The 22,993-nt window shown below is 55.9% G+C and overlaps 7 protein-coding genes across 7 annotated transcripts; 3 read left to right on the top strand and 4 right to left on the bottom strand.

Annotated features, from left to right (window-relative positions):
- Positions 1 to 2,167: 2,167 nt before the first annotated feature.
- On the bottom strand, positions 2,168 to 4,559 carry B0T26DRAFT_741795 (eukaryotic translation initiation factor 3 subunit B; the record flags this gene model as incomplete). Its single annotated transcript, XM_060444013.1, has 3 exons — positions 2,168 to 2,596; positions 2,659 to 4,201; positions 4,288 to 4,559. 3 exons carry the CDS (start codon positions 4,557 to 4,559, stop codon positions 2,168 to 2,170), a joined length of 2,244 nt encoding a protein of 747 aa, XP_060294199.1.
- Positions 4,560 to 5,382: 823 nt separating this feature from the next.
- On the top strand, positions 5,383 to 7,167 carry B0T26DRAFT_741794 (chaperonin Cpn60/TCP-1 family; the record flags this gene model as incomplete). Its single annotated transcript, XM_060444012.1, has 4 exons — positions 5,383 to 5,385; positions 5,451 to 5,605; positions 5,675 to 7,049; positions 7,108 to 7,167. 4 exons carry the CDS (start codon positions 5,383 to 5,385, stop codon positions 7,165 to 7,167), a joined length of 1,593 nt encoding a protein of 530 aa, XP_060294198.1.
- Positions 7,168 to 8,736: 1,569 nt separating this feature from the next.
- On the top strand, positions 8,737 to 9,375 carry B0T26DRAFT_650502 (NADPH-dependent FMN reductase; the record flags this gene model as incomplete). The annotated part of the gene is made up of 1 exon (XM_060438186.1): positions 8,737 to 9,375. The coding sequence occupies one exon, from the start codon at positions 8,737 to 8,739 to the stop codon at positions 9,373 to 9,375; it is 639 nt and encodes a 212-aa protein (XP_060294197.1).
- Positions 9,376 to 10,892: 1,517 nt separating this feature from the next.
- On the bottom strand, positions 10,893 to 11,930 carry B0T26DRAFT_649259 (uncharacterized protein; the record flags this gene model as incomplete). Its single annotated transcript, XM_060438068.1, has 2 exons — positions 10,893 to 11,369; positions 11,649 to 11,930. Coding segments are annotated over 2 exons (759 nt in total), but the record flags the coding sequence as incomplete, so codon positions are not given.
- Positions 11,931 to 15,316: 3,386 nt separating this feature from the next.
- On the bottom strand, positions 15,317 to 15,814 carry B0T26DRAFT_677280 (uncharacterized protein; the record flags this gene model as incomplete). Its single annotated transcript, XM_060440086.1, has 2 exons — positions 15,317 to 15,663; positions 15,727 to 15,814. The coding sequence occupies 2 exons, from the start codon at positions 15,812 to 15,814 to the stop codon at positions 15,317 to 15,319; spliced, it is 435 nt and encodes a 144-aa protein (XP_060294195.1).
- Positions 15,815 to 17,181: 1,367 nt separating this feature from the next.
- Positions 17,182 to 18,760, bottom strand: B0T26DRAFT_346937 (uncharacterized protein). The gene has a single exon (XM_060434532.1). It carries the CDS (start codon positions 18,489 to 18,491, stop codon positions 17,214 to 17,216), a length of 1,278 nt encoding a protein of 425 aa, XP_060294194.1. The 5' UTR covers positions 18,492 to 18,760; the 3' UTR covers positions 17,182 to 17,213.
- A 2,114-nt stretch (positions 18,761 to 20,874) lies between these two features.
- B0T26DRAFT_753048 (uncharacterized protein) lies at positions 20,875 to 21,956 on the top strand (the record flags this gene model as incomplete). Its single annotated transcript, XM_060445612.1, has 4 exons — positions 20,875 to 20,887; positions 20,956 to 21,092; positions 21,175 to 21,708; positions 21,771 to 21,956. The coding sequence occupies 4 exons, from the start codon at positions 20,875 to 20,877 to the stop codon at positions 21,954 to 21,956; spliced, it is 870 nt and encodes a 289-aa protein (XP_060294193.1).
- Positions 21,957 to 22,993: the final 1,037 nt, after the last annotated feature.

Below are 22,993 nucleotides of genomic sequence, written 5' to 3'. Positions count from 1 at the left end.
CTTTTCGGCCTTCACGCTGGCTTCAGTGGCTTGATCCTGAGAGTGATTGCGCTCGATCATCCCCTCTCCAAAAAAAGTATAAACACCGTCTCTTTTTCTCGTTCTGGCTGTTTTATTTTTCTCCCCTCTCATCATCATCACAACCTTCACCTTTCAACATCGTGGCTTGTTTTCGACCACGCGAACATTGTTTGTCTGTGGGCGGCGAAGTCGGACTCTGCACCCCCTCGCGGAGCCGCCTGGGAAACCTGCATCTCAAAGACGCGGGTCGCCCACTTAATTGTGTTTCGATCCCGTCTGATCAGGGCCAGCGCAGATGCAACAACTTGTGCGGTTTTTACCATTTGAGTTCTTGAACCTCTGTAGAATACCCTAGTTTGGGATAGCCATTATGAAACCTAACGAGAAAAGTGCCTGTGACTCTAGGGGGAAGTCAACTGTGGAATCGTGGAGCTGGACACTGCCGAGGACAGGTAACAGCAACAGCAGAGGGCAACTGCAATACTTTACCTGGTCTCGGCAGCGAAGGTAAAGTTAGAGAATAGCACTTCAATGTGTAGTGGGATCGTTAGCCTCATTGGCGTTGTAGAACCGGTTGCCACATTAGCATTGTTTTTAGTGGACCGTTGGTGTCTGCCATGTTGAGGGTTTAAAACATAGTACCCCAACTCATGGTGGCGTCGTTTTCGTCAACCATTGTGTTTCTGGCTTCGGCTGTCTACAGTGGCAGTCCGCTATCTTTAGATCACCAGTCACATCCATTTGCGCGAGACCCTCCTCCAGCGGCTCGCAAATGGCTCTGCACTCGGGATTAAAAACTGCAGGACCGAGACATGGGTTCGATCCCCAATCCATCTGTATGCGGGGCCTTACGGACAAACTGTTCGCTAGCTGTTTATAGAATCATGACTCCTTCTGCCCTTCACTGCCTGGTAAATTATGTTGTGTTGTATTGTTTTCTCAACGGAGTTCGTTTCTTGTTGCTTGTCGTGCCGTTTTTTGTCCCATTGATCATCTGTCAGAGATCTGTCTTGTCCCTTGAACGCCGGCTTGAGGAGAAATCTCTGGGGAATTATAAATACTCTGTTCGTGTTGGCTGTTCGCATCCGTACTTCGGTTAGTCTTGGGTCTGGTTGGGCCTGTTTCGTCGGCCAAATTCATGTCAATTATTCGTAACCCAAAACCCATTCGCAGTCTTTTCAACTTAGTACTGCCTCCTCACATCCATCTCCTAGGGACCCAGCTTCAGCATCGGTATAACTCCCTTGTAGTTCAAGACGTTTTAACGACGAGTTGCCTGCTATTATGATAAGAATTGTTAGTGAGGGACAAGCTCGAAGATATCTTCGGTTGGCCAACTTTGGCCTGTCTAGGAAGTTTTACTGTTGCCGGAGTTGAGTCCTTAGTAGGTAGCAACCATTTTGCCTCCATTTTGACAAGTCTCACGAGCACAAACGACAAAGGGGGATAGGAAATACAGATGTATACAACACCGACGAGCCTCTAATGAGCCTGCGAGCTGAACCCAGAAGCGTTGGTCGTTACGTCTTCTCGAGCCGTGATCGATCCGTCGACTTTGTAACATACAATAACAGCTCCATGACCACGGCTGAGATGATGACGAGATGAAGGGAGACTGACGATGGAAACAATGTGATCAACAGCCCTGCCGCTGGTGTTGTAAGGTTAGATGGTCATAGTTAGAGATATATTTTGGTGAACTCTGAGAAGCTGGAACATTTTCTCCAAATTCTCTTTCCGTGAAACGGCAAATATAATAGGCATGGTATCATACCTACATCTTTCAGGGCCACCCGTATCAGCATCTTGAGCCCAACAACAACAGAGTAAAAACTAGGTCCGGGAATAATCTTTTATCTTCTTTCTCGCTTGAAAAACACCATAAGTGTGGCACCGACATAAAAGACCTGCCGATTTAAAACCATGGCGAACAGAATAAAGCTCCCCTTCCAACTTGACCCGAGTTTTGATATCGCCCAGCTGCGGACTCTGCCCGGTCGATGGTGTGCGAAAACCACACCTGCGCATAGATACGCAGGTGCACGCATGCCTGTGAAGAACCGTGGAAGAAAAATCAGAAATACACACGACAGCAAGAGGTGAGGTGCTTCTCGCTCTAGCCGCCCGTGCCCAAGAGATGGCCAATTTACGCGACGATCTCCTCCGTCTCCTCGAGTACTTCTTCCATAATCTCCTCGATGATCTTCTCCTCCTCTCCGGCAGCAAGCTCGGCGGTCTTGGCCTTGAGAAGGTCGGCAACCGGGTCGGCAGGCAGCCCTAGAGCCGCACGCTCCTCGGCAGCCTCCTCCTCCATCGACTTGCGCCAAGCAAGCCACTCCTCGAGCAGACGGCGTCTCTCCTGGACAACAGCCACATCCGCGCTGTTGATGCGCTCGGTATCCTCGACCTCGAATATTCTCGAGTACTCGCGGAGGTTCTTGCGGATCGTCTTCTGCTCCTCCTTGCTGAGGAGCGTTGCAGGGCGCGGCCGCCACTGGAACTGCTTGAACTTCTCAATAGGCTCCTCGCGCAATACCTCACCCTTGAAGTCGTAGATGTGATATCCATTCTCCATCTATATTGGGGACAAGTTAGCAAGATCATCTGATGAAACCCGTACAGACTAAGAAAACATACCGAGTGCTTCCAGGCCGACGCCCACGTGGCGACAAACCGACCAGAGGGGTCCCACTCGACATCGGTCACGCCGTAGTGATCGGCCGTGTTCATCAACTGCAAGTTGGCGGTCATGTCCTTGTCAGACTCGAGCTTCTCGCCCTCAAAGTCGAGGTCAAAAAAGTCGAGATCCGAAGACTGCTGGTTGTGGACAGTGGCAACGACAACAAATCTGCCCTTAGGAGACCAGTAGATAGCGTTGTTGTTCTTTTTGTCGAGTGTGCGCAGATGCTTGAAGTTTCCAATAGCTGACCCCTTCATCTTCTCTGGGCAGAAGAAGGTCACTGACGTCTTTGGGGGTACGGCGGTGGCGGCGACTGGCTCTGTGGTGGTGATGATGACGAACCTGTCTCCCTTCGGCTCCCAAGCGAAGTTGATGACCGTATCCTTGATTGTGTCAACGACCTCAACCGGAACGCCCTTCTCCTTTACGCGGAAGATTTCCAGAGTCGTTGCTTGGGACTTCTTGGACTTGGAATGCCGATCGACCTTGACGCAGAGATAGGCGGCATCTGACTGCCAGTGGAGCTTGGCGTCCGTTACGCTAAACAGGTTCAACGACCGAACAACCTCCTTGGAGGGAATGCTCATCATAGCGACACGAGCGGGGTTGCTTCCGATTTCTGGGGTCCAGAAGCAGAAGAGCTGCTCGTACGTCTTGATCCCGTCTCGCTGCGGCGACGCCGGCGCCCACTCAAAGTCAACCACTCCCTCGATCTTAATGGCCGTCTTTTCGAGCAGGTTCATTCTAGGCAGCTCGTAGACAGATATGGAGGCGCCTGGCGTCAAGCGCGCAACGTACTTGTCGTCGGCGGACCACTTGAAGGCGGGCCAGGGAGCCTTTAGCGGCTTCTTGACGCCATTCTCGTCGGGGGGTCCCAATATGTCGAGCTGCGCAAAGGAGCGGATGGGCTTGGAGGTCTCGATATCCCAGATAATATAGTTCTTGCCGTCGTCATCCAGCGTGAGGATAGGGTGGCCCTCGTCGGGGATGGCGATGGGGCGGTTGGACCAGGTGACCAGATACTTCTCGCCGGGGGAAAAGGCGACAAGGTTGACAAAAGGATGGGGGAACCGCTTCTGCCTCGTCCACGACGGGCCGCCCCAGAGCTGGACACCCTGCGCATGTACCGACGTCATATATGTTCCCAGAGGCGACCACTGCACAAACGTCTCGGTCCAGTGCGGCCTGTCGACAATGTTCTCAGGCTGGTCCTTCTCGTTGTTCCAGAAGACGCCGACGGAATCTCCTCTGTACATGACAAACTGGTCTCTGCCGCGGCCGGTGGGGTCTGCCATGAAAGACCGCAGGTGTTCCTGTTCGTGGAACTCTTCGATCTTTGGCGGAGTGTAGTTCTCGTCGATACGGCCTTCGCGTCCATAGCGGTCGATGTCGGTGAGCTTGTTGACGCGCATAATGTTCCTCTTGTCGAGGGGGACAAGGTCGAGCTGGCGCACAGCCGCCGCCGCCTCGGCTGCCGACGAGTACTCGACAAAGGCAAATCTGTAGGTGTTCGCATCAGCGCGCTCGTCCGAAACGGAGAGTCGAGCGGAGGGCAGATTGCCGGATGGAGTCGCCGATTGACGTACCTGAGCGACTGGCCATCCTCTCCCATGGGCATGAAAATTAGATCCTCCCGTGTTTTCCCAACTGTGTTCAACTTCTTGAGCAAGAATTTGATCAGACTTGGCTTCTTTCCCTCGTCGACTTGGGGCAGGTTGTCGACGACGACAAACGTGTCGTAGCCCTGCTCGAGCGAAACTTCGTATTTTTCTTGAAGGTCGGAAATATCCACCTCATCTTGGTCGAAATCATCCTCGTCGAGGTCCTCATCGCGTAGGTGATCAAATGACGGCGCCATGCTGGGCAGTTTATCTTCGGGTAGCAGAGGGAAGCGATTGGACTCTGTAGCGCTACCGCGAAAGCTGCTCTTGTCGCTCGGTTTAGGTATTGAAGATTTTGTGCGCAGCGTGCAGTCTGTGGTGGGGTTCGCCGCAAGAAATTCGACCGGGGGTGCAGGTAAAAATATGCCCCACCTCACCCACTCTGACTTTAGTTCGTCGGAGCCGCTGCGGGTACTTGCTGAGCCTTGAATTATCTTACCAACGTCGAGACGGGCTGGCTGGGTCATGGGCCTGCGTAGTTAGAGAATTGTCAACAATGAGTTACTAATGGGCGTTTGGGCAAGAAAATATGGCTCCAGAAAATCTACGTTATGAGCAAGTACAGAGTTGCGGCTTTGCATGCAAACTATTCCCGGGTTTGACCGTTTGGAAAGCTTTGTGATAAGTCGTGTTAACAAGGTACCCGACCATATTTCACCAAAAGAAAAACCTTGAGCTGAGACGCGAGCAGCGATGGCATTGTAGCCTGCACAGTACTCCGTACGTAAGGTGCTTGATAACTCCAGTGGTCCATGGCAGAGGCGGCATATGTGGGGCTTCCCTCAAGAACGTAGGTGGGGTATCAGATGGCACTCAGCTGGCGGACAGCTGCCGCTGGGCGGTGACGCTGAGCTCCTAGTTCCAGGCAGTTTTTTTTGCCAGGGCCATCGCAAAATGTCCGTGGGAGCTTTCGCTGTTGACCAAGGTGCCTGATTGCAAAGCTGCTCGTCTCCCCACATTCTGGTGCCATCCGCAACCCGCAATTTATATACCTCCCAGAAACCAAAATCACTCGGTGCCATGGCAAGTCGCACCCGTCCGAGACGCCATGTTTTGCCGGCTGCCCGCTAACTGTTACTGTTGTGCAGTCGTCGTTTAGCCCCACGCAGATCTTCGAGGAGGGGACCACAGAGGAAAAGGGTGAGAATGCTCGCCTCAGCGCCTTTGTCGGCGCCATCGCAGTTGGCGACTTGGTAAAGAGCACCCTCGGCCCGAAGGGCATGGATAAGATTCTCCAGTCTGCGTATGTTCTTCCTTCCAGGCCGTGTCTTCGAGGAACACCCGGGGGCTGACATGGGACCCCTCGTGTTAGTTCTACCATGGAAATCATGGTAACAAACGACGGCGCCACGATTCTCAAGGCCATCGCCCTCGACAACGCTGCGGCAAAGGTCCTTGTCAACATCTCAAAGGTTCAAGACGATGAAGTGGGTGACGGGACCACATCTGTGACCGTGCTTGCCGCCGAGCTGCTGCGCGAGGCGGAGCGCCTCGTCGACAAGAAGATCCACCCTCAGACAATTATCGAAGGCTATCGGATAGCGAGCCAGGCAGCGCTGAAGGCCCTCGAGGCATCCGCGGTGGACCATAGCAACAACCCCGAGGCGTTCAAGCAGGACCTCCTCGCCATCGCACGCACGACACTCAGCTCCAAGGTCCTCGCCCAGGACCGGGACCACTTTGCCAAGCTTGCTTGCGATGCCGTGTTAAGATTGAAGACGTCGTCAGACCTGAGCCACATTCAGATCATCAAGAAGGCTGGCGGCAAGCTGAGCGAGTCTTACTTGGACGAGGGCTTTATTCTTGACAAGAAGATTGGTGTCAACCAGCCCAAGCGTCTGGAGAAGGCCAAGATCCTCATCGCCAACACGTCAATGGATACCGACAAGGTAAAGATCTTTGGGGCACGGCTCAAGGTTACCTCGACGAGCAAGCTGGCAGACCTCGAAAAGGCCGAGAGAGAGAAGATGAAGGCCAAGGTGGAGAAGATCAAGGCACACGGCATCAACTGCTTCATCAACCGGCAGCTCATCTACAACTGGCCAGAGCAGCTATTCACAGACGCAGGCATCATGTCGATCGAGCACGCCGACTTTGACGGCATCGAGAGACTGGCGCTCGTGACCGGCGGTGAGATCACTTCGACATTTGACCACCCGGACCAGGTCAAGCTCGGCCACTGCGACATAATCGAAGAGGTCATCATTGGAGAGGACACCCTGATCAAGTTCTCTGGCGTGGCCGCCGGAGAGGCTTGCACGATTGTGCTCCGCGGAGCATCAGAGCAGCTCCTGGACGAGGCGGAGCGGAGTCTGCACGACGCGCTTGCCGTTCTCTCACAGACGATCAAGGAGCCGCGGACAACATTAGGTGGCGGCTGTGCTGAAATGGTGATGGCGAAGGCTGTCGACGGTGCTGCCACTCGGGTCGAGGGCAAGCGGCAAACGGCGGTTGCTGCCTTTGCGACGGCGCTACGACAGCTTCCCACTATCCTTGCGGACAACGCGGGTCTCGATTCGGGAGATCTAGTTGCCCGCCTCCGCAAGGCCATCTATGATGGACTGACGACATATGGTCTGGATCTGATGACCCCGGGAGGTGGGATCGCAGACATGAGAGAGTTTGGAGTGATTGAGAGCTACAAACTCAAGAAGGCCGTGGTTTCTTCGGCTAGTGAGGCTGCTGAGGTAAGATTGCCCCATTCCTCTCCCAAGCGAGCTAGCCGGAATACTAACAAGCCCACAGCTGCTGTTGCGCGTGGACGACATAATAAGAGCGGCACCTAGGAGACGGGAGCGGAACTGAGCTTGATAACGGGCGATAACGAAGCGCTGGACTGTGTATTCTCGAGACGAGTAGGGACGGGGGCTTAATATAAAACTTGTCTCCTCTCGAGCCTGTCCGAATTGTTTCCCTCGACATGTATCAAGAAAATTGTGACGCAGTTTGGACTCGAGCCTTTGATGGTCAGCAACATATGCCATCTCGATTTCCAAGGTAAGGAGGTGCTACATCACCGCCCCACCCGCTCCAGTTTTTGGCTGCTATTCCAGAAGTTCCCAGCTTCAGACCATTTCTCTCCTGCAATTGCTTTCATGTATGCAATTCCCTATTTCTGTCTGACTGGTACGTACCATCAGGTAACGATGGCAACTGGGGGTGACTAATTGGCTATTGCGCCTCTCGTTGCCATACCACCTTGGCTCGTTACGCCTTTCCCTTTACGGTTGCCGCGCGGGAGCCCACTCCCCAAACAACGCCATACCTCCGCCTTTCCTGTTGGCATGTATGAGCCAGCAAGGGATTGTGGGACTAGACCGAGCCGGCTGCCTGACAGTCCAGAAAACTGACCAACTGCAAAGAGCGGAAGCTGAGCCGAGTTTCACTCCCTCAGAGTCTAGATCTCTCCGAACCCCCAATAACCCGCTCGCTCTACCTCAGCCTGATCCCAAACACCACGGCCGCCGGTACTCGGTCACCTTGACGCGCGCGCTCCATACTGCCGCGCGGTCTCCCCCAAAAACGCCGTGTGTATTGCGATGAGATGTGCGGAGTAGGTACCACACGTCCGCAGCCGCTCATCTTGTTAGGGGGGCAGTTTCTAGTGGGGGCAGTTTCTAGTCTCGGACCGCCAGGCTTGTGATTATTTCTATGGATTTTGCGAGGGAGCGTGTCGTAAGAAGGTACGAGCTGGGTACCCAGGTCTTAAGCAGCAGCTGGCCCCTTTGATAAAGTATCCTCTAAGTTTGGTTCAAACTCGAATCGCGTCGGGCAGTTGTCCCCCTGGGACCTGAATACGTAGCTGGGCCGTCGACTTGAGATCCCTTCTCGTGGCTGGCAAGGTGTCTTGTCGCCTATCAAGGTCCACAGCTGCTTTGTTTCGTGGTTGGACCCCCGATGACGCCCATGGTAATGTATCCCTATCTCCCGTATCCGATAGGCCGCCTTCGTCTGTATGGACCGTATCTGACGAATATACGCCCCCTTTTTTGGCCGAACGGGCGGTGAAGAGGCTGCGCCGCGATGGGGAATGGCAAATCCAAGTGCTGTTATTGTGCGATGGATCCGCATAGGCCTCCCTGACCCTCTGGAGACGCCGCCGGCTGCTGATGGACGCATAGAGCGTGCATTGGCCACGTCGGCGGCTCCTGAGTCTTGGCCCCGTCCACAGAAGATGGGAGTAGAATCCGTTCTAACTACCTAGGCGGGTGCTGAGGTCTGGTGGTATAAGTACCTGGCCTGTATCTACGCTCCTTGGTTCTTGGTTCTTGGTCCTTCGATTTTCAGCACGAGACCAGATAGACATCTCAAACGAAGATCGAAATCAAAAATCAAACCCATTCTCCCTCCCAAAATACATACTCTCTGCATACCATGGCGGCCACCAAGAAGACGATCGCTATCATAACGGGGAGCGTACGGGCTGTGCGCGTTGGGCCGGCTGTAGCAGCGCTGGTCAAAGAGATAATCGGCCCCTCGGCAGCCGCCGGCGCCGGCGTCGAGCTCGTGGACGTGGACATAGCGTCGTTCAAGCTGCCCATATATGACGAATTGGTGCTCCCCGGCATGGTGCCGGAGCACGCGTCGCTGTCGCACGCGCACAGCCTGGCCTGGAGCGCCGAGATGAAGCGCCACGCCGCATATGTGCTCGTCACGGCCGAGTACAACTACGGCCTGCCGGGCGGCACCAAGAACGCCATCGACTACCTGTCGCACGAGATCAAGGGAAAGCCCATTGGCATCGTCAGCTACGGCGTGCTAGGCGGCGCCAGCTCCTCGGAGCAGGCCGCCAAGATCCTCGGCGTGCCCCTCAAGATGCAGGTCGCCCCCACCCGGCCCCAGCTCGCCTTCGCCTCCCCCGAGGGCGCGCCGCCCGACACCCATGCTGCCGCCGGCGGCGTCCTCGGCGACGCCTCGCGCGAGGCCTGGACTAAGGACCACGGCGAGGCCATCAAGAAGATGTTCGCCGAGATCACGGCCTCGCTCGCCCTCACTGAGGCCCCAGCGGCGTAGAAGGCATGGAGGATGCCGTTTTCTCGCGGCAGCGTGGTTGAATATCGCGGCGTTGAATGTGTGCTGGGATGTCAGCTTGTCACGATTCACATGATGACATGGAACTCGCATAGGTCGTCGGTAGCCGAATGGAAAGAGATACTTATCTAGATTAAGCATCATTTGGTCCGCGGATATGTTGAAGTTTTGGACACGCTGGCAAGCATGGTGAAGATGTAAATGTCGATATGGTGCCAGTCATGTCGAGGTACCGCCGGGATACCTTCCAGGTCAAGTTCAAGTCGGTGCCGAAAATAAGAAAGCACTTTGAAGTATCATACCAAAGTGCAATGCTGAAAGACGTTTGATTCTCGGGATATCTTAGTTGGCGACGAAGAGGGTATTGAATTCTTCTTCAGCCTCGACTAGGTGAAATGTGGCAAGTACTTTGCCCACGCAATGGTCTCAAAGGCCGAGTCGGGCAGCCACGGGACGCTCATGAGCGCCTCAACAAGTAGATACACGCGGGCGGCAACATACAGCAGGCCGCCTACGACGGCGACCACCAGCACGCCCAGGGCCACAAGGACCGCCACGACCGCGCCGACACCAAAAACCCATCTCGGGACATGCTTTGCAACCCACCTGGCCACGTCCTCTACCGCCGAGGGCTTCAAGAAGGCGCTGGACAGGAGCTCCTTCAGCGACTGTATCATGTACGGCACCGACCCGTACACGGCGACGATGACCCCCGAGACGCGCCACAGCAGCACCTCGGCGGCGCTCGCCACCGGCGGGTTCCACGCCAGCAGATGCAGCCCGCCGTACGCCACGCCAGCGACTAGCAGGCTGAGCATGGCCGGCCCCAGACTGCTCTGCTGCGGAAAGTTGCGCGCGCGCGCGCACACGTACTCGCCGAGCCACGCGCGGTGCGCCTCGCCGGGGTTGTCGAGGTAGTTAGCAGCGCCCACGCCGTCGCCGCCATCCCTGGCGCGAGCGAGAAAGCCGGGGTACTTCCTGTAGCAGTCGCGCGCGAGCCGCAGGCGGCGCACGTCGGCCGGCGCGAGCGTCACGTACGGGCGCTGCAGGGCGGCGAGCCCGCGCCGCGCTACCACGTCGGCCGCCGACGGCAGCGCGCGCGTGAACACGAACCGCGGGCCAACAACCACGCGCCGGCTGAAGTCGTTGTACCGCCCGCGCCGGAACCCGAACCCGAACAGGCTCTGGCCCATGTACAGGCGGCAGACGCCGTCGCCCGTGGCGCGCGACGGCGACGGTGGTGGGTCGGCGGCGACGTATACCAAGCCCAGGCCGCGCTGGCCTGGCGCGGTGAGCGCCTCGAGTAGGCCGCGCTCGACGGGCGTGACCTCGCCGACGTCGTCATCGTCGTCCGCATAATGAGGCGCAAGCGCGCCGTCGCCGTCGCGCCACAGCCGCGCGAGCATGGTCTCGCCTTGGAAGTGGCTCGCGGCAGCCGTGCAGGCGCCCATGGGGCTGCGCATACACATCCCAGCGGCAGCGAGGGCAACATCGCGGCCGCGCACGAGCACGGGCTCGGCGACGTCGAGCGGCTTGTGCCACCACAGCGCATAGGCGACGAGCGTGCACGCGGCGTGGGCGAACGTGTTGAGCTCGAGCAGGCTGACGGTCAGCCCGGCCGCGAGCCGCGACACGACCTGCGCGGCGAACCACAGCGCCTGCAGCGCGACGACCGTCTTGGCTAGCCAGTTCGCCTTGCTGCGGTCGGTGATCTGCGTCGTGGATACGTCTGGCACCAAGTGTGGCGTGACGTGTGCGAGCCGCAGCAGGCCGAGCGCGGTTAGGGCTGCGCGCTTGCGGTTTGCTGGGAAAAAGTCGCCGCCGCTGGACGCGACGTCGGAGTCGAAGGCGAACCCGCCCATGATGGCGAAGTGGCTGTGTGCCATCGTCCACGAGTGTCGACGCCGCGGCTGGCTTCTGGGCTGTGGTTCCAGGGCTGGCGATGTGCATGTCGAGGCTGTGGAAGTGGATGCGCGCTGTGGTGGGGAGCGCGATAGAGACGGGGACGGGGACGGGGACGGTGACCGCGACCTGGACGGTGACCGCGACCTGGACTGGGACGTAGACATAGACCGTACTTGGTGCGTGGACGTGGACGTGGACGTGGACGTGGACACGGACGAAGCCGGAACCGGAGCCGGCGCCGTAGCCATCTCGACATCCCGCACCTCGCCAGCTGGCCCTTGCCTCTTCCCCGGCAAGACACGCCTCGCCCACCCAAACAAAGACCTTCTCTCCACCTCCTCTCCAAGCACCACCTTAATATCGCCGTGGAACGCGCGCGCCTCGCGGTGCTGCTCGAACGCCGTCCACGCGACGAACTCGGGCGCCAGCAGCCCGAGCAGCAGCCACCACAGCTTGCGGCGCGTCTGCGCCGCCTGTGACTTACCGTGCTCGGGCAGGTTGAGGTGCACGGCAGTCCACACGCACAGCGCCATTGTCACGAGGCACGACGACAGCAGCCCGTACGTGCCGCGGCGGCTGGGTTCGGCGTGCCACGCCGTGCTGTTGCGCGCCTGCCCGAAGTCGATGGCCATGGCTGGGCCTGGCAGGCCGGCGGGGCTGTGTGTGCTGGTAATGTAGGCGCCCAGTTGTGGTTATGGTTAGGATGTTGCTTCATTTTTTTCATGACGGGTGGTGAAATTGAGGTGAATGGCGAGGCTCTATGAGGTCTGATAATTAATTACTCGACGCTCGGCCAGATCCAGAGTGCGGCTGAACTGAGTGACAGGGGCTTTAAGCTGTCTGCATGATGGACCAAACGAGTTAGTTCTAGAAGCAGGCATCTTGGGATGGGACAGTACCACGTCTGACATGACATGTGACATTGCCATGAGAATTGATTGTTGAGATGCCCCCAAGTTTGATTTCGACCATGAAGGTGCTTATGGGAGCCAACACAGAGTTGGTGATTCGGCACCAACGACGCTGGCAGCTGACACACCACGCATGACAATACTTTTGTTGGAATAACGCGCTAGTCAGCCACAGATGTGGCAGTGGAGGCGCAGGGGCGCAGGGCCACCGAACGTAAATAAGTGGCCTACGGCCACTTCCACCTTCCTTCTTAGATCTACATAGACATCAACAATCAACACTTGAACCACCAGTTTTCGGCGTACAGCTACGCCCTGTTGCTTTCAGTACCGGTACCTGGTGATCTTAACACTAACGTTGCATTTCAGGTAATTGGCACACATGGGCACCATGCTTGGCCAAGTCAAATTTTCACTGAAAATCGGTCATTCAGCCATACATTTCCACCCGCAAAAAATTCGTAGAGGACTGCGACCTGGAATCCTGCCGACATAGCCTTTCACTGAGGATGCCTTACAGCCTTAGTTAGCCAGTTTTTATCCTGTCTGGAGGACAATATTACTGCGAAACTCTGAAAAAATTACTATGTGAAATTGATAAGTATTATAAACCACTCGACTGTTAGGGTCGTCTGTCTGTAAGGAGCACGGGCTCGATAGGATGCTGGGGTTGGTAATTATGAAGATAGAACAATGGGCAAGCTCCTATCCCACGGGTAATACAGTCAAATTGGAATGCCACTCAAAGTGTATGAGTGCAGTGAATGTGTATTGCTTGCTTGAAGAACCAAGCAAGAGCTATCTATGACCGTAGGTACGGTCATCGTATATATCTAACTGTGTAACCAATAACAATGGTCCCACTAGCCCGTGGTCCCGAGACCTTGCGGTCTCGGGACGCCGGGCGCGCGGGACACTGTCCCGCGTCCCCGACCTTGAGTAGTCCCGAACCTCGGGACCCAGGGACACTCCTAATTGGTTCCTTCCATGGGACGCTCCTGATTGGTCCACACCAAACTGAGCGTGCCCCACTATTGCGCATTTCAACAAGGATTCGTAACAATTATCGATCGCTAAGAGATCCGGTTCCCTAAGCTAGCTAGGAAGCTTCAGCTCTCGAAAACGCGGTACTTAGTAGGGAATATAGCGAGGAGTATACTAAAGATAACTCTTTATTATTTTAGGAAGTCCGACTATAGCTGAAGCGGTAAAACTGTTAGGGATGCAAAAAAGGTGTATGTAAGAGAAGGCAGGTACGCCGGATCAAGGTGGTCACAATGCAGGTAAGAAGGTGGGCGAGCAACGAGTAGTATTGGTGTGAGACTTCAACCTGGCCCTCGCAAAGGAAGGTGGGCGAGGGCCACGTTTATATACATGCTCAGGGGCTCAGGCCCGGGGCGCCATGGCGTGGCGTAATGGCTTGTGCCAACTGGCAGTGTTCTGGCCAATTGGTAACAGGTGGTGAGCGCGCACCCTGTGCGCGCGGCTGGTGTTTGGGGTGTCCTTTCCTTACAGTGTAAAAGGTGATGATTCTTCTAAGCTTGGTGGGCGCGGGGCATTTCCCAAAAGTTGGAAACCCTAGACCCCGCTAGTGTCACGTGCCAACATGGCCCGTGCGCCAGCGCGAGTCTAGCCCGATGCGTCCGGCTAGCGCCAAACGCCATTAGTGGGACTCCCACCAGCGCTTTACGAAATGAAGCTATCTACACTTTTCGTGCATCAATAGCTTAAGATTTGTCGGATATTACTTTTTATGCGGACTAGTAATACCGCCCTCTACCACGGCCTAACAAAGGAAGACCCCTTCCTCCAGGCCGAAAGGCAGGACCAAGACCCCGCTTCGATCTTCACCCTCGAAGGCCGTTACTTAGCTACGGAGTTCCACGGCATCATGCCCGACATAGGAGCTTCCGGCTTTTTAACAGCCGGGCACCTACAGTTCCGTGCCCTACAAAGGGAGCTACCGTCAGTACGGCTCGGACCGCCAAATACGGAAGCCGCGATCAAATTCGGCCAAGGCGGCACCCTCACCCCCCTAGGCACCACCACCGTACCTACCCCCTTCGGCCTGGTTAACTTCCACGTAGTCCCCGCGGACACACCGTTCCTGCTGTGCCTTCAGGATATGGACCGCTTGGGCCTGAAGTTCGACAACCTACGGAACCAGCTACGGCAGGGCAACCTCACCGTCCCCGTCGTACGGAAATGGGGGCACCCCTGGCTCCAGCTAACGAAAGAAAAGACCCTCGCCTACAACTACCTCACCGACACGGGGCTACGCCGGCTCCACCGCCGATTCGGCCACCCGTCGGTCCCCCGCCTGCATAAGGTCCTGAAGACGGCTGGGCACCCGGTGGAAATCGGAGCCCTTGAGTTCCTGAGCCGAGTCTGCCACCAGTGCCAGATGAACGCGGGCCGCCCGGCCCGGTTCAAATTCACCCTGCACGACGATTGCGAGTTCAACTACGAAGTCGCCGTCGATATACTGTATATCGACGGCCGCCCTGTCCTCCACGCCGTCGATGCGGCTACGGCCTTCTCAGCGGCCCACTTCCTGAAGGATATATCGTCAAAGGCCGTGTGGGAAGCCCTCTGCCTATGTTGGATCAACGTATACCAAGGCCCCCCGACTGGCTAGTTACCGACGCCGGCACATCGTTCCGATTACCGAGTTCCGGCAGTCGGCTAAGGAAATGGGGATCTTGATCAAAGAGATACCCGTTGAAGCCCACAACAGTATTGGCAAGGTTGAACGGTACCACGCACCGCTACGCCAGGCATATACCATCCTCAGGACCGAGGACCCCGAAGCAAGCCCGGAAGCTTCATTGCAACTAGCTGTCAAGGCAGTCAACGATACGGTCGGCCCGGACGGCCTTACACCCACAACTTTCAACAAGTCGCAATCAACCACGGCTGAGAGTGTGCGGCAATGTACCAGAACCTCTTTAATATTCTCGCTGCTGCCTCGCAGCCCTACCAAGCAAAAAAAAACACTACTATTTTCTTCCCTTCCAGACTCGGCTCGACTCGCGGCACGACCCTCCCCCTCGCCCCTGATTTTCACCTAAAATTATATAACAAACACCCCCCCCAATAATAACAACTCAGCTATCTGAGTCGGACTGGTCGACCAGCTCGGCGAGCTTCTGGCGTAGCAGGCGGCCGATGACCTCGGGGTCGGGGCCGGTGGCGCCGGCGTCGAGGATGTCCTGGCGCGTGAGGTGGATTTGCTTGACTTCGGGGGCCTTGGCCTGCACGGCGTCGTGGACGCGCTGGATCTCGTCTGTGGGGATGCCGCCGCCGAAGATGATGGCCCGCGGCACCTTGCGCTCCGTCGCCGGCACGCCCGCATTGCTGCCCAGCCCCGACGACGGCTCCGTCTCGAGGTTGCCCGCGCAGATCAGCGGCAGCTCAGCCTGCGCCGTCTCGAGGTCGAGGCAGATGTGCGCGACTGGGACATGGCACTAGTTAGCAAGTGCCACCTGGATTATCACAGACCAGTGCAAAGACGTACGGTCGTATTCAGGGAGAAGCCTGGCGCGGATGTCCTGCGCAACCTTAGAGTTGTTGCCGAAGCTGGCGACGGGGATCGGAGCAGCCATGTTGTAATTGTGTGTCTGAGCCCGAGCTTGATGCAAGTAATTATTTCAAAAGGTCAAGGTCGACCTGGCCAAGAATCCTTTAAACTGTGTGTGAGGAGGGAGTCTAGTGCGGTTGATGGAAAGGCAGGTTTATGCAGAGAGGGCTTGCCGGTCTCCTCCTCGCCATCTTATAGAAACGCGCGAGAGGGGCAAAGGGACCCGCCACTCAGCGTAGACAGCAAAAGGAAGCCAACTAAGTAGGTCCGGTGCATGAACGACCATGCCAGGGCTGCTGTTCGCCGCCGATCATGATTCGACCGCACATCTCCATCCTCCCTCGTCCGATCAACCGCAGCGTGTTTCTACTGGCTGAGCATGTTCTGGGTCCAGGTTTCGGCGGCGGCGGCCTGAAGGACAAGAATAGGCCAGTGGGGGCTATTAGACCATGTGCTAATATTCATCTCATTTCTGAAGAGGAGGCGGAGGAGGCAAGGGGTGCCAGAGCGGCCGCAATAATACGCAATAGTAATCGCCCCGTCCCCCGAGCTGAACGAAGCTGCATTTTGTGGGGTAATCCGAGACCTGCCGCACCTGTCGCAACCGCCGGACTCCGATGTGTTTCTGTGGCCCGAGAAGATGAAAAGACAGCGGGTGTATGGGTTCAATTCCGGCGTCAATGCCGGCGGTCGGCTGTGTGAGGCTGGCCGGATGCCTGGCAAGCTGTGGTATATAGCCTATGAAAAGCCAGACGTCACCCACCCCCGTCCCCTCTTTTGCTCGGCGACGTCGGGACGTCGGCGCTTTGCCAGCTCCGGGATCGTGTTCAAGTCTTTCAGTGGCGGCCACTAATCTCGTCTGATGGTGCTCGGTCCCGACCATTTGGATCTGTTAATTACGCGAGCCATTCGCCAGTTGTAGCCATGCTGAGACTAGTCCAAGTGGGTAAGGTGTAGTAAGGGAGGTGCTCGAGACTCTCAGAGAGCCTCATCCGTTCCACATCTGAATGTGAGTCTCCAACATAATCGTTAATCGTACCATACTTGGGATGGATGGCCCTCTTCGGCGACACATGATCTGAATGCTCAGCGGCGTCAATCTTCATGAGCCATTTTTCGAGGCACCCGTTGGGTGCGTTTTTCCGTTTGGTTTCAAGATCCGGCAACACGTTCAGCCAAGACTTGGAACTGAGCACCCCGGTGTGATGAGCTTACCAGCTTCATTGCACATTAGCCTTTCGCCTTGTCCAAAGGAGTGCAGGTACAAACAAACCCGAAAGAATCCAGGGAGGACAGGACGAAATGAAAGGCAAACAATGAAGAGGGTCGGGCAGAAGCCCTTGGCCGATTCTAGCTACTAGCTCTAGTGTATTGGCTGCATATCCACGTCAGGGCCACAATATTTGGGAGATGAAGCTGCAATATCAGCTCGCTGTCTCGCCTGAGAACAGCTGATCTCGGATACCATCATACGATGCATACGTGTCTGCCTCCGAGTCAAAGTCAAGGACCCAGGCCTCCCGCTTCAGATGCAGCGAGTCCGTGTCACGCCATATGGCGTCCCAGTCGGCTTTGTGCCACTGCTCGCGCGTCGAGATGCCCGTGGCCTGGATTTTGTGCACTCGCTCGTAGCGAATGTGTTCCCAGACCCGGACAGCCTCCTGAACCTTGCCTTTGCCGGCTCGGTCGAGACAGGCAGCCATGACCACGCCGTCCTCCATAGCCTGGGAGGCGCCCTGGATCGACGTGGGGAGGAACGGGTGGGCGGCGTCGCCGATCAGCGCGGTGCGTGCCTTGGGTGAGATGAAGGTTGGGAGGGGGTCGCGGAAGACGAGCTTGTAGTCGAACAGCCGGTCGGGCGGTGTAGCTCTCACTAGTTCCAGCACCACTGGGTCCCAGCCGTCGACGACACGCAGCACGTCTTCGAGTTTGGCGGGGAACTGCCAGTTCTCCTCGATGTCGCCCTCGTCCTTGTGCGTACACACCCAGCTCATCTCGCGGCCGTCCTTGATGGCGGCGGCCAGAAAGTGCACGTCCTGCCCAATCCAAGCGACATGCGAATCGCCGTTGGCCACCAGGTGCCGTGTCTTGTCGCTCTCCAACAGCTTGTCGGAGGGGTACCACGTGCGAAACACGGCGTACCCCGAGGGTTGCGGCTTATCCTCGAATCCAAGGACGAGCTTCCTGCCACGGGAGCGCACCCCCTCGGCGGCGAGCACCACGTCGGCCGTGAACCGCTGGCCATCAGCCGTCTCGACACCGGCCGCATCCTCTGTCTCAAAGTAGTTGACAATATTGTGCCCGAGCCGGACGTCAACCCCCCTGGCCAGCGCATGGCGGTAGAGGATTTGGTGGATCTCACCCCGGTGACCGTTGACCCTAGGCCCCCACTCGCGGTGTTCTTTGGCAAACGACTGAGTTGTGGCATACCTGCCCAGCCAGTCGTAGAATTTGACCTCCTCGCTCTTATGGATGATGGGTTCGAGGGCCTCCCACACGCCCGGCCATTTGGAGAAGAAGCGGGACGAGTTCTGGCCGAAGCTGATAATATCGCCGAGCGGAGCGAGCTCCGGGGACTTTTCGAACAAGATGACCTCATGCCCTTTCCGGTCACACTCAATGGCAGCCGTAAGCCCGGCAAAGCCCGCGCCAACAATGACGACGCGGATGCCCGAATGGGGCAGCCTGGGAAACTCGGCCATGGTGAGTATACCTGCTGGGAAGCGGCGACAGGAATGACGTCTTAGGACGGGAGTCTCGTTGGCATATGATGGCTATGCGGTATGTATGAGCCGGATGCCCAGGACAGCGGTGGCTGGATGCCAGAAGAAGCCATGCCTTCCTTATATACCTACGTAGACAAGACGAGGTGGGTGTACTAGCCGCGGGATAGAGTGCGTGTGCTGTGAAGTAAGCCCGCAGGATCGAGGCAATGTTGGTAGACGTGCCGTTCTGCATGTTGGAGGTTGTGTTATTGGGCGGGCAATTGCCGGCAGCGAGGAGACCTTGATACCCCGCATGACCCCTTTCCCTGGGTGAACCACCCCCATCAACTAGCCGCCTCGCTGGCTTGTGCTACCAGACACGGTTGGCGCCGGAACTCTGTGCCCTGTCCATGATAGCATGGGAGCTGTTGCAGTTGAGGCATGTGCCAGCAATGAACAGGAGAGAGGGTTCGCGAGACAGAATGGCGGTGGCATCTCCTAGAAAGGTCAGCACAGGAGGTCACTATTGGTCTAAAACTCGAAGATATATTATCAACTACAGCCCCTTGGCATTTGAGGGGTTGAGAGATTGCGAGTCGTCCTCACAGCTTATGTTGTTACGCAGACTGCCGTGCAACAGCCGTGAAGTTAGAGAGCATCGTCTGGCTTGGCTTGCAGTTGAGAGTTTGGCGGTTCCAGATTTCCCGGGGAAAGAGATCCAAGACCCTCTCGACTGGACAGTGGCTGCCGGCTTGGGATATCACACCCATCCACTACCCACCCTGGGGCACTTGGCGAACACAAGGTACGGATTCGAATTGGGCCATTCCAAGGGTGATCCATTGTTCATGCGGTTAGTTACTTTACCTCGGAGCCATAGCATCACTTACATGATGCATTGAACACGGCGGAACGTGGCAGCTGCACGTGAGCCGGTGGTTGAGCGCTGAAACCATGAGCCGACTATCAGGTCCTTTCGGATGATGACAGCCGAGTTCTAGCCTCTTTAGGAACATGGACCACAAAAGGAAGAAAAATAAAGAAAAAGGCCGTGAAATTCTCTGCTTGTCCGAGAGGCTAATGAAGTTTGAGGAACGGGTAGTTTCCACCATGTCATCAGGCAGGCTGATTCATCCGAGTGCAACCTCCAGGGCGGGCCGGGTTTGGAAGAGAGCTTGGCTCTCAGTGGATGTTTCAGGCTCGAAAATACATTAACAGCGCTGGTCTAGAATAGAAGGAAGGGAAGAGTTGCCAGGACTCTGGAAACCATCTGGATAACTATATCCGTCAGTATCGAGCAACAAAGCTGCTAAGACTTGATTCAATGGCCGCAGACTTGGGTAGTATTTTGCGAGCTAGCTTTGTTATTGTGGGTGTGGATGTGGAATGTGGAATGTGGAGTGGTGGTCATTCACTTCCCTGGATATCTGTTCGGAGTCGTGTGGTGACTCATGTTCCGTGCCCTAGGCCAGGAGGAAAAGGAAGAACAAAGCACTGCGGGAATTGCCCAATACAATAATGAAAAAAGGTTGAACTGGACCCTTGACCGCGGTTAATTTAGAATAGCTCCTGTCTCTTCGTCTTTGGGCTCCTGCAGCAAATGCGGGTGGCTTTAAGTCAAGCTAGGTGATCTTGGGAAAGATCAGCCTCCGTCACCGTTTGTTGCACTTTGGAACCCCCGTGGCCTCATTCTCTGGGCACGGAAATCACGTGCAGACCCCCAATTCCAGCGCATGGCACTTGGAGAAAACAAATGGGGGAGCAGCTGCCGTTGCAATTCGGAGAATTGATTGGACAGGGATTAAAGAGCCAGAAGCCCGCTCCCCACTCTCCCTCCATCCCATCCGCATCGTCGCTCCACCCATCGACTCGCACAACAAAGTCACTAATTTGTCTGGCCTGTAAGCTCCCACGTCCGCTGCACACCAACCGCCTCAGGCTTCAGAAGCGTCGCCGAACTGCGAGCGCGTTCCTCCTAATAATCGTCGCGCATCTTGTCGAGTGTTTGCCGGGGGGGCCTTTTCTGCTTGTTGCCAACATAGACTGACTACCTGGGAGGTACCTAAGGTACCTTACCCAGCCAGTTACTAAACGCTGTTGGCTTGGGTTCACCCAGAAAGCGGATCTTCTCCACGCTTCCGTCCTTTCGCTCCAACTTGCGCGACATCACCCCTCCTACGCACACGTGAAGAAACGCGCCCTTAGTCCGGCTTAAGCCGCAATTGCCTACAACCACCGCCTAGCCCAACGCTCACGATCGCTCTTCCGGCGGGTATCCCCGCTCGGCCTGCGAGCACGCCACGCGGTGCTCGACCACACATTGCAGCCCGATTACGCTCCTGGCCCTGCGCCCATTGATGCGCCTCTCTCGCTGTCCGCAATGTCTGCCCCATGTAGGACTCCTCTGAGCCACCTTGGACTATGGTGCCCTTGTGTTGTCGGCATCGCTGACCTTGTATAGTATCTTCGGATGAGAAGCTCGAGTACACCCGCATTATCGACGGCATCTTAGCGGCTGCCGACCTGGAAACGGTCACTCGCAAGAAGATCCGAGAAGGCCTCCAAGAAGCCATCCAGAAGGATCTCAGCGGCCAAAAGGTACGTGCAATCCTGCTACCTCGCGGCCCCTGCCAACTCTTCCTCCTGAACTGTGGCACCTAATACACCTGCCGCCAACTAGAATGCCATCAAAAACTTAACTGAAGAACGGTTCGACGCTATATCTGCCGACTCGACGCAGGCAATACCGACGCCCCACTCCGGCGCCGCCGCCGAGCTTTCACCGCGACCTGAAACTAACGGCCATTCCCCCGAGGTCAAGCCCGAGGGGGACGAAGACGCAGATGTTGCCGCCGCCGACGACGACGACGGTGAAATAGAGGTTTCGCTACCACCAGCAAAGAAAAAACAAAAACGCGAGAGCTCGAGCGAGGATGCCGATGCGCGTCTTGCCGCCGAACTCCAGGCGCAAGAGAACAGACGGTCGCGTGGCCCACTCACGCGCGGCGCCGGCGCAACCAAAGTCACCAAGAAGGTCAAGGCAAAACCAAAAGCAAAGGCAGCAAAGAAAAAGAGCGAGAAACGAGTGCGCTCGGGTAACGATGACAGCGACGAGGACTCGGCAGAAGAAAAACAGAAACGGAAAGCAGGGGGTGGCTTTCAGAAACCTTTCAACCTCAGCTATCCGCTAGCGGAAATATGCGGAGAGAGCCAGGTTTGTTTACGAGGCCCCCGTACGTGTCTTTGAAGTTTGGGGCCATTTACTAACAAGAACAGCTATCACGCCCGCAGGTGGTTAAACGGCTTTGGGAACACATCAAAGCCAACGAGCTCCAGGATCCCAATGACAAGCGGCAGATACGATGTGACGACAAGATGCAAGCCGTGTTTGAACGGAGCCGAGTCGACATGTTTCAGATGAATAAACTTCTCGGCAATCAGCTCTATCCCATCGAAGACTGATATCGTTGGTTTGGATTTAAAGCAGGCTAGGCGTGCATGGCGTCTTGGGACATTGTTTCTTGACTCTGGGATTATCAACCTGGCTAGCAGAGCACAGCCAAAGGTGGGTACCTTGGTTTTTTTTTTGGCTAGGACTTCCCATCTAAGCGATTTTGCATTTCTCTGGATAATCCCTTATTTTATTCTTTAAATTGGCGCAGGTCCTGGGAGACGTGTTTCGAACACGCCCCAATCATCATCTTCAATATCTTGGTGTTCGTTATTGCCCAGGCGGTTCTCCTTGGCCAGTCTATGTCTAGTATGACAAGCGGCCAGACTGAAGGGTTGGGCGGGGGGGTTTTCTATGGACTTGGAGATAACGCTCACGCATATTATTTTGGTTGAAGCAACGGAGAGACGAACAAACGACATGCTTGCCGTCGTCATTGGTCACAGCACAGCATTGGTATGGTGTATAAATAGCGGCAAATACTTTATTAACTATCAAACATTTACATATAGGGGTACGAGAAGACGATGGAGGCACTGTAGTGATAATGCCTTGGGGTAGGTAGTTATACGCAAATGAGCAAGCGGCTTTGAGTGGTTGAAAAGAAACTCCTTATTCGTCCTGGTGATTCTTGATGATTCCGAATAACATGGCGAATATCACATGGTTGTTTCTATGCGAGGAAGCTAACTCAAGCTACTGTGATTCATTATGATTCATGTGATACGTGATCTAGGTTTTGTAGGTATGTCACTCCGATCCCTGTTTAGTTGTTCCCGCGGTGCTGCCAAGCCTTCGGATTTATCTGTTATATTTTCTCAACAACGCAACAATAGAATCTAATAAAAAAATCGGATTCGAAAAGATTACTGTAAGAGTTAGAATATTTTACCTCCTTCTCGGTATAATATTTGCTTTGCTCGTCATTTCGTTGTGGCTTTCCTTACTCCTGGATAGCCCTCGATCCGTCCTCGATGTTGACTCATTTATGTCTGGGGAATATTAAGGAGTCTGAGTCACTCGACGAGTTCTTCCGGGGTCAATTGTT

Source organism: Lasiosphaeria miniovina (assembly GCF_030549165.1).
Source record: "Lasiosphaeria miniovina strain SMH2392-1A chromosome Unknown B0T26scaffold_5, whole genome shotgun sequence".
Taxonomy (NCBI): domain Eukaryota; kingdom Fungi; phylum Ascomycota; class Sordariomycetes; order Sordariales; family Lasiosphaeriaceae; genus Lasiosphaeria; species Lasiosphaeria miniovina.
This window is presented reverse-complemented; position numbering and strand designations above follow the sequence as displayed.

What these genes read in the sequence shown, in the direction of transcription:
- B0T26DRAFT_346937 (XM_060434532.1), bottom strand. Translation starts at nt 18,491, where the DNA reads ATGGCCGAGTTTCCCAGGCTGCCCCATTCGGGCATCCGCGTCGTCATT.